The following is a 16,504-nucleotide window of genomic DNA, read 5'->3' on the forward strand; positions in this document are numbered from 1 at the left end:
CCTATCGAGTTATCACAATATGATAAGACATACTTATTCTCAAAAGGAGTGGACAAAAATTCTAAAAATTGCGCCATGAGCTTAGATGTATAGAAGAAGGATTTGCTAAAATTTAAACTATATGTTAAGTTCAACATCAATCGGAAAATCTTCCTTCCCTTTTTGTTGATTGTGTGCATAAGGAATTAATAAAACCCCAATTATTTTCTTCTTCATTCCAATTCTATCAAGAAGATGATATCACATGTTGCAACTTGATCTTTCTTTTTCTTCTTCTAACTTGACCATGTTCTGAAGATATTAACTGAAATTTCTCTTTTAGTAATCAAAACGTTACAATTCAAATCGCATGTGTTCTCAAATCAAGAAGACCATTATCGCCTATTTAGCTTTTCCTCTATTTAATTACATTTAAAACGAATAAGATATAATTAATTAAACTAAAATTCTCTTGGTACATTAGGGTTATCAAGACGCAGTTGTCATTTGATTAACAAATGTCAAGTAAAAATCACATGAATATGAATCCAATTGTAGTAGATATGAAGATGAAGTTAGTGAAAAACGCATTAGTTTATAACATTGTGAAACATTCATCTGAAAAGGGGAAGTACATCAATAACATATGTTGAAACAACTTATTAAATAGCCTTAGATGATACTATCAATGTATCTTTCCTGAAACACAATTTAAAATCAGATTTAAACAAACCCGAAGCAGATCACATTTGGGAAAGTGATTCAATAATTAAAGCTACATGACTCTATTTAGGTTCTTAGGGTTCTTGAAATGGCGAGGTTTATATTGCTTCACCCAAACATGTCCTGATCCAATATAAAATCTGGCAACGTCACAGCCTCCTCTCAAAACCAAAGCACAACTGGAGGTGTTTTTGAACACAACTTTTCCAAATGTGGGATCCCTTCCTTGTTTCCTGAATGTGAAAACATCCTCCACACAATCCCCATATTTCCTAAACAAATAGCAAAAAAATAAATAAAAAATAAATAAAAAATTGTACATCAAAATAATTGGGGGCACGATATACATGTCAAAATGTCCAATTACTTATTTGGAAGGAAATGGGAGAATCTGAAAAAATTAAAGAAAACATTCAATTTTTTACTAATAAGGAATTTCGTGTTATTCTTCTTGAATTTATTAAACTCGTATCTTTTTTTTATTATATTATCTAAATTTGGTTTTAGTTATAATTCTAAACTAAGAAGTATTTACGTATATATATGCCTTTGTTCGTTTGCAACATACCTATTGAAGAAATTAATGATTTGTCTCCTGGAGATTGGATAACCACGAGAGAACGTCATGAACAATGAACGATTTGCCTCAGATGAACTCCATTCTTTGGCAAAAGGGTTTAACTTAGAGTTCAATGCCAAATTCACCTTCTCTTCTTCAGCCATATTCTTTGTTTTTTCCTCCAATTTAACTTCAAAACCATCACAACAAAATGTATCATAGATAAGTGATATCTCTTTGTTCACTTTCTCTTTGTTCGAAATGATTTCTTTAAGGGAAAGGGGAAACAGAAGTTGAGAAGTGAGTGGACAAAAATCTTGAGAGATAGATGATGAGTTTGATGCTAGAAAAACTAAAGCTATTTCAGCTTCAGCATAAAGGCTTTTGAAAAACTTTTCATCACAAATAGAAATCTTATGGTAAAATTGTTTAGAGTTATGGAACTCCAAAAACATCCAAAAAGACATGACTTTTTCAGATGGTTGAGTTTCTAACCCCATGTTCACCATCCTATGGAAAATCTCTTTTTCAGTGTCACTAACAAATGCAAATGTCACTTTTCCCATGATGTTAAACAAGGTAGAAGAAAGGATTAAGGAAGAGGTGGAAGTGATGAGAAATGTTTAGCTTAGGAAAAGAATGTGACTCAGTTGAAAATATATATGGAAAACAAAGGCCAATAAACCTATTTATAGTTGTGCTGTAGGAGTCAAAGTGAGGCAAAGACTGAAGTTTCAAGATTTCATTAATAACGGAATCTTGTTCTCTTGTAATTTTCAGGGAAAGTAATTTATTAGTGTTTCTGAGGCTACTATATTGAGACAACTCATGCAATATAGTTATTCATAGTAATTCATTTTCAAGATTTCATTTATAAGGGAATCTTGTATTATTCTTGTAATTTTCATGGAAAGTAATTTATTAATGTTTGTGAGGCTATTGTATTGAGACAACTCATGCAATATACTTATTTATAAAATTTAATATTTTTCTTGTAAACTTTAAGGGTGGCCTATTAGTGGCATTATAGTGTCAAATTAGGCTGCTTCTTTTTTTTCCATAAAAAAACAGGCATTTAATTTCAGAATATAAGAATGTTTACGTGTTCCTTCAGAAGTTGCACACTATTAGTAAACATTTAGTTATTTCTTTTTAAGCAGCTGAGTCCTGAGATGACAAGAAACAAAATGATATTTTATTGTATGTAAATTTATGCAAAATAGATTTTGGATGACTTGATTGGGAAAGAGCATAAAAAAGTAATCTCAAATATCAAGTGTTTACCAAACATTTATAATGATAATAATTAGCATACCAAAAAAATTGAACGACCTGGTTTGGAGCTTATTACAATAATTTTGAATAACCAGTTGTTTTTAAATCACTAATTAGTAACTACGTAAATGAGTTACTTTGACCAAATCACAATGAAATGTACAATTTGATGGAAGTGGTTTGTCTTCAACTTCTTCCCAGAAGTGAATAGTTTTGAGTTGTAAACCACTTATATACAAACCTGTTTTTTTCCTCCTCTTTTTTTGAAAAGAAAATATATCTATACAGTTTCAAACTTTTAATTAAGTAGAATATGATCTTGCCTAACCATAAGTTTTAATTAGGTTATTATTGTTTATCCGTAAAACGGTACAGTTAAATTTATACGTGTTTTATAGACAAGTGAATCAATTTGATCCCAAAATGATAAATAAATTAAACAAGAATGTAAGACTTAGCGTTGAAATTGAGATAAGACAGCAGATAACCTGGTTTCGGGAGCAGAGCTTCCGGGGGCAGTAGTAACAATATTAATAAGCAAGAAGACAAAATATTATTGAACTTTGAGCAGTGTATAGTATAAGCTTCTCAGAAAATTCCCTCCCTTATAATGGTTATTGAGCTCACTACTTATAGTTACTCCTAGGGAACAAGGTCTTAGGATCAAACCCTTCTTAAATGATAATTATGGGGTCATTGAAGAATGTGTAACGGTGGGCAATGAATGTCATATTCTCTATAACGGACTACGTACTTAATGTTATAGAATATTCCCCATTAAATGCTACCGGGTGGCAGGCATTTATTTTGTCTTTATGAACACCATTCCCTTCTGGAACGAACGAGATTGCTGTCTTCGGACCTAATCGTCATTTGCCTCGCTTTCAATCTTCCTTCGGCTCCATGTATCACTTTATTATGTGAGTATAAAATATGAACATATTTTACCCTATACAGATAGTCCTCCTGCTTTCCGGTGGCATATTCCTGTGTCACCGGGAAGTTGGTGGAGATACCCTTCTTGGTGAAAAATTCTCTGGCCCCCTCTGAAAAGTTTCTGACGGTTGATTGGACGCACGTCTCTCCATATTTAATGTCCGAAACACGCATCATCCCATGATTCAGCAACATTTTCGCTGGTTCTCGAGATAATTATGGCCACGATTTTAGTTGCCTATTCTTTTACTTATACGCATCAATCTTCTCCTTTTACACTTCATAATTTTTTAAACTCTCTCAAACTCTCTCAACTCACACTTGTTTTCAACTTCCTTTAATCCCCTTCTTTAGAGACAAACCCTTACATTCTTATGATAACTATGGCCTCCTCTTCCAGAAATTCCAGTTCTTCAAAGAACAAAGATAACACTGATGATGTTGCTCCTCCTATGGTGAGCACCATCATCCCCAGAAGGCTTACTACAACTAAGGACTTCGAAGAGAAGTACCCTTCCGCTAACCCCCGCACAAGGGTTGTTGGTGTATATCCTTCTTCCATCCGTCCTTCTAGAATCCCTACTGTGAAGGAAGACTGTAGTTGTCAAAATTTGAACATTATTGCTCCTGAACTAGCGGAGTGGGTAACCTTCTCCAAGAAGGTTTTTACGTACGTTTACATGTACCTCTTCAATTTGGGCCCGTTCTCATTGATTGGGGGACTTGACTCTGTTATCTTGGAGTTCTGCCTCCGTTACCAAGTCTGCTTGGCACAGGTGAGCCCTTTGTGGCGGACTATTGCATGTCTTCGGCGTCTATGGCAGGAGATAAGGGAAGAGTTGTCCTTGGATCGGCTAATGAACCTTTACTCCCCCAAGATTTTCCGTGGGGGAATGATAAACTTCAGCAAACGTGGTCACTATGCTTTGCTCACCAACATGGACGATGACAACGACCGTGGATGGATGGAACGGTTCGTTGTAGTTTCCACCAGGGACATCATCCCGGCTACAACTCCATCCTTTCTTAAATCATGGAACCGTACTCGTAAGCTCAGCGTCTGTCTTCTCTTCTAATTAAAGATCATCCCATGCTATTACTAGTCCTTCTTCTTTTACTATTTCAGCAACTCGGTAGACACCACAAAAGATTAAAAGTTTGGACCAATGGGTCCAGAAGATTTTGGATGTCACTACGCCTGAAACCCGCGGGTGGAAAGAACTAGCCCTTAAGTATGGGTGGAAGGCAAAAAATCATGGTAGGTTGAACTTATTTTGTTTTACTTTTCATATAGGAAAATTGGTTCACTTTTCCTGTTGAATTCAGGTCTTTCGTAGGGCTCTGCTACCGTCCCCGAGGAGGACGTTTTGGCTGATCCCGTTGATGCGGCGAGGTTACTGTATGAGGCTTTCACCCAAACGGGTGTCATCGAGCCTACTTCCAGTGTAAGTGCTTCTTCTCGGAGTCCTCGGCCATAGAACAAACAGCAAAAAAGGCGATGTTCCTCCACGATCGAGGGCAAAAATAAAAAGGCGAGGAATGCCACGCCCGAGCTACCCGCAGATACTGTGGTGATCGATGATGAGGGGGCTTCTCTACATAGAAGACGATGACTTTCATCAACTCAATAGAATGCTCAATCTGTTAAGCTAGTTACACCAACCGAGGATGACGTCCCGAAGCTCTGGGGAATATAATATAGCGAAAGATGATAACTCTTGCTTCCGAGTCCCAGTCATTGTTCCTGGTACCGTGAGGCTGGGTGTCGGGTCTCTTCTGTCTTCGGTTGATGAGCAACCAACAACTAGCACTGCTTTTCCCGCAACTGTTTCTCAACCTACAACGACATCAGCTTCATCTCCTTGTTCGCCAACTTTGCCTTCGCCACCAACAACCGCCACATCATCTCCACCGGTCGTAGTCTTCCAAGAGGAGGATGTCCCTCTTCCCCAGTCCTCAGTTCATGGGAATTTGGGGCATAATTATTCTGCCCCCTCCGAAGATCCTCAGAGGAGGAGGAGTGTTTCCCTCTCGATTTCTACCGGATGCCATCTGTTGTCCCGTCCGGTGGAACTTGCTAATTATCTGAAGCCTCTGGCTTTAGAAAAGAATAGGAATAAAATACAATCTCTCTCGGGAGAGTGTTTGTTGAACAATGACATGGACAACGCAGCAGCGGTAAAATCTTTATTTCCCCTATTGGTTCTTTTATCTTTGTTATGTCAGGGTTTTTAGTTTGTACTTTTGTTTTGGAGGCGAACTTCCTTGCTTCCGAGGGCATTCAGAGGTTGATGACAAGGACAGACTCACCTCCGAGCAAGATCATTTATTGGCTGAGCGAGAGCCTCCCTGAACTACAAGCACAAGCTGCTGAGGCCGCTGAGTTGGAGACTCGGTTGCAGCAAAGCAAGCAAGAGGTGGTGACGCTCGGCCAAGAGGCCGCCCTGTTAAGGGTACAATTTTAAGAAGCTAGAGCAAAGTGGGTTGAGGTTCAAAATGTCGTTCTTGCTGCATCTGATCACAAAGTTGCCTCTACTGAAAGATTGAATAATTTGGAGGCAGCCTTAAACTCCAAAGCTAAAGAAGTTGCTAGATCTAAGTGGGATAACATTTTGATCGAGGTTGACCGTCTTAAGGAAGAACTTCAGCGCCGAGCAGTTTCCCTCATTGTTGAAAAAATATATTTTATGTATAACATGAGGAGAAAAACCTTGGAATAGGACAAAGCGGGCGTCATTGACTTTGATGTCGAAATCGCCAAGGCCCGTGAGCTGGAGTCAACTTCCCGAAGGGGTCTCCCAGTGCAACCTGATGTTAGTGACTCTTCTGGTTCTGGTTCCAAGTTCTCGGGAACTAAATAAGAACCAGAAGGGGATGACGTTGAACGCCAAGATGGTGAAGGCCAAGATATTGAGCCGGTGGTGGACCCACCTACTTCTCTTGGGGGTGCAGATGCTTCTCTTCCTCCAGATTCTGGAGATACAGTAGTTTAGCATTTTGCTTTTTTTTTTTTCCATACTTTTGTACTCGTGCTGCTTGGCACGTTTGCTGTAAATAGAAGTATCTTTTCGTTAAAGTATTGCGCAAGTTTTTCTCTTTGCGTTCATTTCGTTTAAATATTGTGCAAGTTTACTTTTTGCGTACTTTTCGTTTAAGTATTGCACACATTTTACTTTTTTTGTACTTTTCATTTAAGTATTGCGCAAGTTTTACTTTTTTTCATCGATTTATGCGAGGCTTCAGGTGTATTTTTCTCCGATAGCATTTGGATTTCGGGCATAAGTCCTTCCTGAATTAACCCTTTTATCGTGAGGGTTTCATAAGAGAGGCCCTCTTATATTTACGGTATTCTTAAAGAGGACATCTCCTATTCATTACGGTACTAGCATTTGAAGTACTTGTTTAACTTTCATAGGACAAGAAACAAGATAAGAATAAAAAGACTTTATTTTATTCCTTCCATTTCAAAAGTACATAAGCATTTGTTGTGCTAAAAAGAAATTGCCATTAATTATTGCTAACTTGTACAACTTGTTTCTACGGGGCTGGCCTCACAGTCCCCGATCCTGATGATAAAACTTTGTTTCCGGATTTCGTAGTCCCAGTCGATGTGGCATTCACTGTTGTCGTATTCTTATATCATTCCCCCCCCCCCCCCTTTCCAAGTGTTCGAATGTGAATTTGAACGCTGGAAGTTTTACTACTTTGAAGATTCCACTAGTGAATGGTTGGATAATCTTTAGTTCGATAGCAAGCTTCACTTCCTCTTAGGAACTTTACAATTGAGCCAAAGTTTATCTAACAATCCCCTAGTGGCTTGCACTCATGAACGGTCAGGTAAACTTTGGTCCGATAGCAAACTTTACTTTCCGATAGGAACTTTGCTATCGATCAAAAGACTACCTAACCGCTCTGTAGTGGCTCGTTGCTTCTATGCCTTATTATTAAAGGTCTTATTTTTGCTGACGAAGCTTCCCTCATAGTATGTTTTCCGGTGCTTTCTCGTTAAAAACATTGCTAGAAAAACCCTATTGGGACAAAAACTGGACGAAGGGGAAAAGACTGCAGCACATACTTTCAGTGTAGGTGATGCTTGTCAACAATAGTACCTTTTGAGGTGTGCCACATTCCAGTTGCTCGGCAATTTTACTCCATCTTGATTTTCTAATTCGTATGACACTTTCTCGGTGACAATTGAAACCCGGTAGGGGCCTACCCACGTCAGACCTAGCTTTCCTATGTTGAGCTCCCTAGTGTTCTGAGTTACTTTCCTTAAAACCAAGTCTCCTACTTTGAAATAACGGAGGTTGGCTCTTCAATTGCAATATCTCTCCATTCTTTGTTTTTAGGCTGCCATCCTTATATGCGATAAGTCCTTGCGTTCGTCGAGTAGCTCCAATTTGACCAATAATGCTTCGTTGTTTATTTCTTCGTCCGCCCGAAAATATCTCAAGGTAGGTTCTCCTAATTCTACCGGGATCAAAGATTCTGCTCCGTATACAAGAGAGAAAGGAGTTTCCCACGTGCTTGATTTGGCCATTATTCGATACGCCCATAATACTCCTGATAGCTCTTCAGGCCATTTGCCTTTGGCTGCTTCCAATATCATTTTGAGATTTTGGATAATCACCCTTTGTTGATTCTGCTTGATCGTTTGCGCTCGGGTGATAAGGTGATGATGTGGTCCTTTTATTTTTGAGTCTTCAAGGAATTTTGTGACCCTTGCGCCTATAAATTGTGGCCCGTTGTCGCATATTATCTCTTTTGGTATTCCAAATCTGAAAATTATATTTTACCATAAGAAATCTACCACTCCGCGCTCGCCGATTTTCTGGTAAGGAGCTTCTTCAACCCACATAGAAAAATAGTCAGTTAAAATAAAACAAATCGTACCTTACCGGGGGCCAGCGATAGCGGACCGACTATATCCATTCCCCACTTTATGAATGGCTCCAGGGTGACAAAATCGAATGTAGAAGTTGTGTCGGTTGATGTACCAATGGTGCGTGGCATTGACATTTATCACATTTCTGAACATAAGACTTGGCATCGTGTTCCATCCGGGACTAGTAGTATCTTACCCTAATTAGCTTTAACACTAAGGAATCCGCGCCTGAGTGATTTCCGCAGATCCCTTCATGGACTTCTCTCATGACATAGTTAGCTTCGGAAGCTCCCAAACATCGGGCCAACGGGCCTTGGAAAGATCTTCTTTACAATTGACCTCCCTTGAAGCTGTATTGAGCTGCTTTAGTGCGCAGCGCCCGGGATGCCTTGGGATCTTCATGCAACTTTCCGTGCTCGATATAGTCAATGATCTCATTTATCTAGTCCCAAATCAAATTGGTCGCGTTTACTTCGTAATAGCCATCTGCGTCCAATACCGAATGCATAAGCTACACAACCATGCTGGAGTCTGATCCCTTAATTTCCGTGGATGATCCCAGATTGGCTAGCGCATCTGCCTCTGCATTTTCTTCTCTCAGGACATGGGTAATTGACCATTCCCTAAACCGTGCGAGTAGAGCCTGGACTTTCTTTACATATTGTTGCATGCGTTCCTCTTTTATTCGAAGATCCCGTAGACCTGATTTACTACCAATTAGGAATCACATTTGATTTCCATGACCTCGGAGTCTAGTCTCCATACCAACTCGAGTCTTGCAATCAAAGCTTCATATTGTGCTTCATTATTAATTAGAGGAATAGTTTGTATGGCCTGCCTTAGGGTTCCCTCGAGGGCGTGATTAGCACTACGCTGAGCCTAGGCTCTTTCACATTGGAAGCTCCTTCCGTAAACTGAGTCCAAATTCTCGATGTCGATTCTGACACCATTACTGCTTCTTTTGTAGGCAAATGTAACAGTCCCGGACTGAAATTAGCCACAAAGTCAGCCAAAACTTATGACGTAATCGCAGTCTTAGGTTTATACTCTATGTCAAATTCACTCATTTCGACTGCTCACTTAACCAACCTACCTGAAAGATCAGGTTTATGAAGGATATTCCACAGGGGAAAAGTGGTCACCACTGCTATCGAATGACATTGGAAATAAGGCCTAAACTTTCGAGTTGCGACTACGAGAGCTAAGGCCAATTTTTCCAGATGTGGGTAGCGAGTTTCTGCTACCGTTAAAATTTTATTAACATAATAGATAGGAGATTGTGTACCTTCATCCTCACGGACTAAAACGGCACTTACCACTACCTCTGAGACCGCTAAGTAAATTAGCAGTTATTCGTCTTTTTCGATTTTGACAGTAAAAGAGGATTAGACAAATACCTTTTTAAATCTTTCAAAGCCTGCTGGCATTCCAGAGTCCATTCGAAGTTGTTCTTCTTTTTGAGGAGTGAAAAGAAGTGATGACATTTTTCTGAAGACCGGGAAATGAAACTGCTTAAAGCGGCCAGTCTTCCTGTCAACCTTTGAACCTCTTTTACGCTTGATAGCGGAGCTCTCTTCGAATGCACACTTCTCAGGATTAAGCTTCATGTTGTGCATTCTTAGGATGTCAAAGGTTTCTTGCAAGTGTTTGAGATGATCATCTGCGTTCAAAGACTTAACCAGCATATCATCCATGTAAACTTCCATGGTTTTTCCTATTTGTTTTTCAAACATTTTGCTTACGAGCCGCTGATAAGTGGCTCCAATATTTTTTAGCCCGGAAGGCATCACATTATAGCAATATATGCCAAAGTTCGTTATGAACAAAAGTTTTTCCTGATCCTACGGGTTCATCTTAATTTGGTTGTACCTGGAATAAGCATAGAGGAAACTCATTAACTCGTGCTCGACCGTCGCATCAATCATTTGATCAATTTTCGGTAATAGGAATGAGTTTTTTGGGCACACATTATTTAGATCCTTATAGTCTACGCACATGTGAAATTTATTATTGTTCTTTGGAACTACTACTACGTTAGCTAGCCAGTTAGGATACTTTACCTCTCGGATTGAACCGATACCAAGAAAATGAGTTACCTCTTCTTTAATGAATTTGTTTCGGACCTCGGCAATAGGATATTTTTTCTACCTTACCGGAGGGATGTTAGGATCCAGACTTAGTTTGTGCATGACCACTTCTGGCGGGAAACCTGTCATATCCGCAAGCGATCATGCAAAATAGTCAACGTTAAATTTAAGAAAATTGATAAATACAGACATGAGCTCGGGATTTGGTCCTGTCTCCAAGTGGAACTTCCTCTCCAAGAACTCTTCGAACAACGCGACTTACTCAAGTTCTTCCGATGTGGACTTTGTTGCCTTCGTTTCTTCTGGTACCTAAAAATATCTTAGTACGTGATAGGATTCCGACAACCCCTGCCCCTGGTTGACTTCGCTCCGCTCGGGAGCAGGCATCAGTTCCTGTAATTGCTATGTTGCATGCTCCTTCTCTTTTCTACTAGAAACTGAGATTGCGTTCATCTCCCTTATTGTCGATTGGTCACCTCTTATTTGTTTAATTCCCTCGGAAGTTGGGAATTTTAGTAATTGATGATATGTTGACGGCACAGCCTTCATCTCGTGCAACCACGGTCTCCTCGGGATAATATTGTAGTCCATATCGCCATCTACTACTTCAAAAAGGGTCGTCTTCATTACCCCATCGATATTCGCGGGCAGCAAAATCTCTCATCGTGTTGTCACACTTGCCAAATTGAACCTAGTACACAACTTGGTTTTGGAAGATATGGCACTAAAAGTTGTAGAGCTGGTCATCTTTTATATCGAGCCATTGAAGCAGTGCATCGTGCTATAATCGGACACTTCCATCGTGTTATGAGCGGACAATTCCGAAGAAATGGTAAGATATGGGTAAGAGTTCTTACAGATATCCCTATTACCGGGAAACCTGTGAGGAGTTTTGTGGCCGAAATGATACTTCTGGTCAGCTTGGCTCGCTCCAACACTCTCTACTGGATAATATTGGCCGAACTTCCTAGGTTCATCAAAACACGTTTAATTTTAAAATCTAAGACATTAAGAGAGATTACCAAGGCATCGTTATGCAGCAGCACTAATCCATATGTATCTTCCTCCATAAAATTAATGTCGTCCTCAACGACTTCCCGGAGTCTCTTATTGTGTCTTTTTTATCGCCGAAAATGTCACACCAATAATCTCGTTCCACCTGAAAATCATGTTGATCGTCAAACGAGGGGGTCTTCTCCTACTTTCGAGGGTTCCGCGTTATCACGATTGTGACCATAGTTGTTTCTAGCTCGGTCGCTTAAGAATTCTCTGAGATGGTCTTTTTTCAGCAATGTCGCCACCTCCTCGCGCAAATGTCGGCAGTCCCTTGTCCGGTGGCCGTTGGTCCCATGGTATTCGCACCACAAATTAGGATCCCTCTGACTGGGATCAGATCTCATTGGTTTTGGGAACCGTGCTTCCTTAATATTCCTCATAGCTAACACTAGCTCCACTACGATGACGTTGAAGTTGTATTCGGATAACCTGGGATAGGAGGAATCTCGGGAACCCGATACCTCATTGTCCTGCAATGATCTGTTATTCTGACCGCGATCAGCTCTTCTATCGGTAGAGAATCTATCTGTTGACCAAAAACCTCCGTCGCATCCTTCGTCCATTTCATAAGGCAAAAAGCGACCTCTTGAAGACTGTCGATCTGTGTCGAAATCATCCTTTGATTTCTCCTTGTTCTTCTCCCGGTCCCGACCCTTAGTTGGTGCCGGGAAACCGAGCTGATCATTCTCAATTCTTATTTTCGACTCGTACCGGTTGTGGACATCCGCCCATGTGGTTGCCTGAAAATCGAGCAGACTTTCTTTCAATTTTCGAGAAGCATCGAAACTTCTCAGATTCATCCCTTTAGTAAATGCTTCAGCTGCCCATTCGTCCGGTACGACCGATAGCAGCATCCTTTCTTTCTGGAATCTGGTCACACGCTCCCACAAATAATTCGGACTCTCCTCATGCGATCCTGAATATGTCAACCTTTCTGACCTGTACCTTTCTGACCCGGTCATGTGCCTTGATAAAAGAATCTACGAGCATCTCGAATGAATCTATTGAGTGCTCGGGCAAGAGCGAATACCATGTCAAGGCCCCCTTCGTGAGGGTCTGATATTCAGCTTAAAGTATGCATATTTTTATGTATATTGCCTCGCATTGTGCACATGTCTCGTAGATTTCGGATATATAATATTATTATTTGTGCTAATTTGTGGTATTTCTATGTGTAGGAGTCATTCGGATGCAATTTGGGACGAAAGTGTGCGAATTGGAGCGAGAATGGGAAGAAAAGGCAAAAGTGCACATTTGAAGGCCACAGGCAGCGTGGGGCGCTACCTATGGCCCGGTTTCCAGAAACATAAAATATCTAGCGCCAGGGCTAGTGCCCCACGCTACCCTGGGCGCTGGTTGACGGGGACTTGTCCTATTTCGCCCGGGACTTGGTTATTTCGGCCCTACACACCCCCAACTCATATAAAAGGGGTTCTAAACCTATTTTGGAGGGAGAGAACGTTTTTTAGAACAACTTTTGACAAAGGGAGGACATTTTTGAGAGAGAAAACATAAGCACAAAGCCGCTATGGAGGCCGAAATTCATCAAATTCCATCTTTTTTCCGCCAAATTTAGTAATTTTTATGTTTCTTTGTATGATTTGTTGTTTGACTACCATGTCTATGTGGAGCTAAACTTTACGTTCTAGGATTGTGGTTCTTTTATGACTATTGTTATTCATATATTGATTTTTCTTTCTTGATTTATCATATTGGTTTGTTTATTCAATCTTGCGCTTAATTATTTAATTGCTTGATCACCAATTGAATACTATGTACGAATCTAGAACTGAACTCAAAAGTGGGAATTCTAGATTGCACATAGGATTGAGTAGAGCAAGTTCTTGAATGCGGGCATAGGGGAATATATTCGCAGTTAGGATAGACATATACCTAATTGCCTTGCTTGGTTGATGTACAAGAATTGCAAATGCGCTCTTGTTAGTTCTAATTCCATAGACATGTAGGTATTAGATTAGCTTGAATATGTGAGTAAGAACTCGACAGATTCTTACGAGCAATATTAATTATGTCAATCAATGAACTAGATGAATTAGTTAGTCAATTCAATTGAAGAATACAATAGAAATGTTAAATAGCACATAACCCTAGATCGTTTTTATCGCATTGATAACATAAAAAATTTACTCTTCTTTTGTTCAACGTTCACTATTTGTTTTCTTTCTATTTTAATTAGTTTAGAATCAAATACTTCTAGGTTTAATTCTTGTTTAGATAATTAGGACAGTCTAATTTAGTTAATAGTTAATCACAAGTCTCCGTGGGTTCGACATCTGACTTTTAGTCACTTTATTACTTGACGACCGCGTATACTTGCGTGTGCGTTTGGCCGCAACAAGTTTTTGGCGCCATTTTCGGGGACTTAGAATTAGCTTGTTTTTAGATAGACTTTTACTTTTATCTTTACAAGTCTTTTTTCCTTTTTGTAAATATTTTTCTTTTTATAACAATTTGATCTTTCTCTTAGTGTGTTTCTAGTTCTCTCAACATGACATCTAGGGATGAAATATCCAGAGGTAAGGTTATTGATGAAGACGCTTGGTTGACGGAAGACTTTTGTGGCCCGTCTTTTTGGGCTTGTCATGACCTGAACTCTGGGAGGTCTGAATTTGAATATGGGAGTAAGGGTTGGTATTGGGACGAATATTATCAATTAAGGGAATATACGAAACGAGGTTGTCTTCTAACAATATTTGTGAATGATTGGTCTAAGGAGAGAGATGAGCTTGCACATAAAATTGATAATTTTGGCTTGGTTGTGCATAACTTGGATGCAAATTTGAGTTCAAAGGTTGAAGCGTGCAACGCCCAACAATTTAATGATGAGTTGTGTAAAGCTGAAAATAATCTTCTAGATCAAATTGAGGAGCTAAAACGAGAATATCAATCATTAGACCATATTTTCCTTGATGATACCAATGTTGAGAAGGGTGCTCTAGAGTCATGTGAGAGAGTAGATAATATAACTTTTGCAGACTCTAGTATATGTAAATATGGGGATGTAAATAGTAGTACAATTCATGAATTAGGGAGCCTTAGACCTCATTCCAATCATTTTTTCACAGTATGTTTAGATAGTAAGATAATAATGGAGCCATCTGAGCCTATGGGGGAGTCAAAGGGTGAGGATGAGAGTGCCTATATTCTTGAATTTGTTGTGCCAAAAAGTAAAAATTTCATTCCTCGTCTAAAGGCCAAGAAGTGCAGAGTTAAAAATTTATTACTTGGCCCGGTTATCTTTGTAGCCCCACCACTGGAGCATAGCCGCAAACTGGATGCCATGTTAGGGGTACAATTCATAAGTTCAAGGTGGAGGCAAAAAGTGGTTCAAGTCGTGCCACGACTAAAAATTAGGCGCTTGTTGGGAGGCAACCCAGTTTTACTGTTTTCTTTTATTTTTATTTTTTTATATTATTTTTGAAGTATTTGTTTTTGTTTTGTATGATTATGAGAAGAGCAAGCAAAGCCATTGGAAGTATGCAAAAGAGAGCTAGATGGTTGGAACAAGTGTGGGGTGCCCATACAAAGGACCATCCTCAGGAGAAGTTTGAATACCCTGTGAGCTACTATTGCTTCAGCCTTTGGCCTTCCAGGGAGTTTCTCTTACCCTCTTGATTCTATTTATGATGTACATTTTTAAAATAAAAAATTAATTAGGAAAATTTAGACTTTTCCCGACGATGGATTCCCTAGACAGTTTTCTTGAGGGATTAAAGTCTAACCAAAAACATACAAAAAAAATTAGAAAATAGTCCAAAAATATGTCTTTTAATTTCTTTAGATAGTAATAATCCCCCGTAATTTTTCTTTGTACCTCGATTCTTTTTCATGGGATGTAGTTTGAACCAGATAACTTCATTTTTCCTTTTAGAGTGGATTAAGAATTTAGGGAATAAAAGGAGGAAGAATGATGAACCTAGGCGACCTTGACTTGTTTGATAATAGCATATTTAGGTTTTGGCATGTGTAGTATCTTCCCTATGATTTAAAATTATTGATGATGTCTTGCTTAGTTGGATAGCATGTTTTGTGACGCCTATGTCTCATTTTCTTGACTTGTGTTCACTTTGCGCTTAATGCTTAATATCTCATGGCATTCCGACCGTCCTTAGTGAGTCATGTGCCATGTTTGGTGAGGTTTTTGTGTAGTCCATATTTTTGTGATTGAGTCTAGAACTTGCCCGGTATGTGAGTTGAAGCAAAATTTTAAGTGATGCCCGGTTTGAAAAATAATTTTAGGCTTTCTTTGATCTTGTTGAGCTTATTTCTTACCATAAATAAAAATTATCCCTAGTTAATTCTTTTGAGCCTATAGACTTTTATTTGGCACCCATATTACAAGCCGTATCCTTATTTTGTTCTTAATTTGAGCTTGTTGAACCTTTACCTTCTAAGGCACTCAGTCGCTAAAAGAAGTAAGGTGAGAGATTGGGGAGTGGCTTTCGAGTGGAACCATGGAAAGGCCCTTAAGGTGCACTAAAATTGTGAAAAAACGTCACTAGCCGGTGAACCTTAATATATGGAGTGTGTGAAAAAAAAGTAGTTCAAATAATGTAAAAAAAACACACACCTCCTAATCTTTCAAATCTGTGCTAGTGGGAATATAGAGTGCTCAATTGAAAAGAGGGCTATGTTATATATAGTGTATGACAAGTGAATTGGTTGAAAAGAAGATTTGCTTGATTTGCGAGTGTAGTGTATTAAAGTGCTTAGGAGGGTTAGTCACTATTCCTAAATGTATCCTACCCGTCCCTTAGCCTACATTACAACCTTAAAGTCCTCATTAATCCTAAATTTGGCTAGCTTAGATTAGTAGAGATATACACTACGGGCAAGTTTATGGTACGACCACGGGATGCACATGAATTCTTTGTGAGAGTTAGTGAATTTTGTTCAATAGTGTGATGTCCTCAATTTATGTTCAACTGCATATTTGAACGTATGGGCTAATTTTGTATTCACTATTTTGCTTGTGGTGAGGGC

At 39.2% G+C, this 16,504-nt stretch overlaps 1 protein-coding gene across 1 annotated transcript; it reads right to left on the minus strand.

The window, feature by feature from the left end:
* Window positions 1–754: 754 nt before the first annotated feature.
* On the minus strand, window positions 755–1,827 carry LOC104114084 (uncharacterized). Its single transcript, XM_009624444.2, has 2 exons — window positions 1,271–1,827; window positions 755–974 (listed from the first exon to the last, which is right to left on the minus strand). The coding sequence occupies exons 1-2, from the start codon at window positions 1,825–1,827 to the stop codon at window positions 755–757; spliced, it is 777 nt and encodes a 258-aa protein (XP_009622739.2).
* Window positions 1,828–16,504: the final 14,677 nt, after the last annotated feature.

This window comes from Nicotiana tomentosiformis, chromosome 1, assembly GCF_000390325.3.
Source record: "Nicotiana tomentosiformis chromosome 1, ASM39032v3, whole genome shotgun sequence".
In the NCBI taxonomy this organism is placed as follows: Eukaryota; Viridiplantae; Streptophyta; class Magnoliopsida; order Solanales; family Solanaceae; genus Nicotiana; species Nicotiana tomentosiformis.

What these genes read in the sequence shown, in the direction of transcription:
- LOC104114084 (XM_009624444.2), bottom strand. Translation starts at nt 1,827, where the DNA reads ATGGGAAAAGTGACATTTGCATTTGTTAGTGACACTGAAAAAGAGATT. An exon ending in ATCATTAATTTCTTCAATAG is followed by an intron (nt 975 to 1,270) that starts GTATGTTGCAAA and finishes CTATTTGTTTAG; the next exon opens with GAAATATGGGGATTGTGTGG.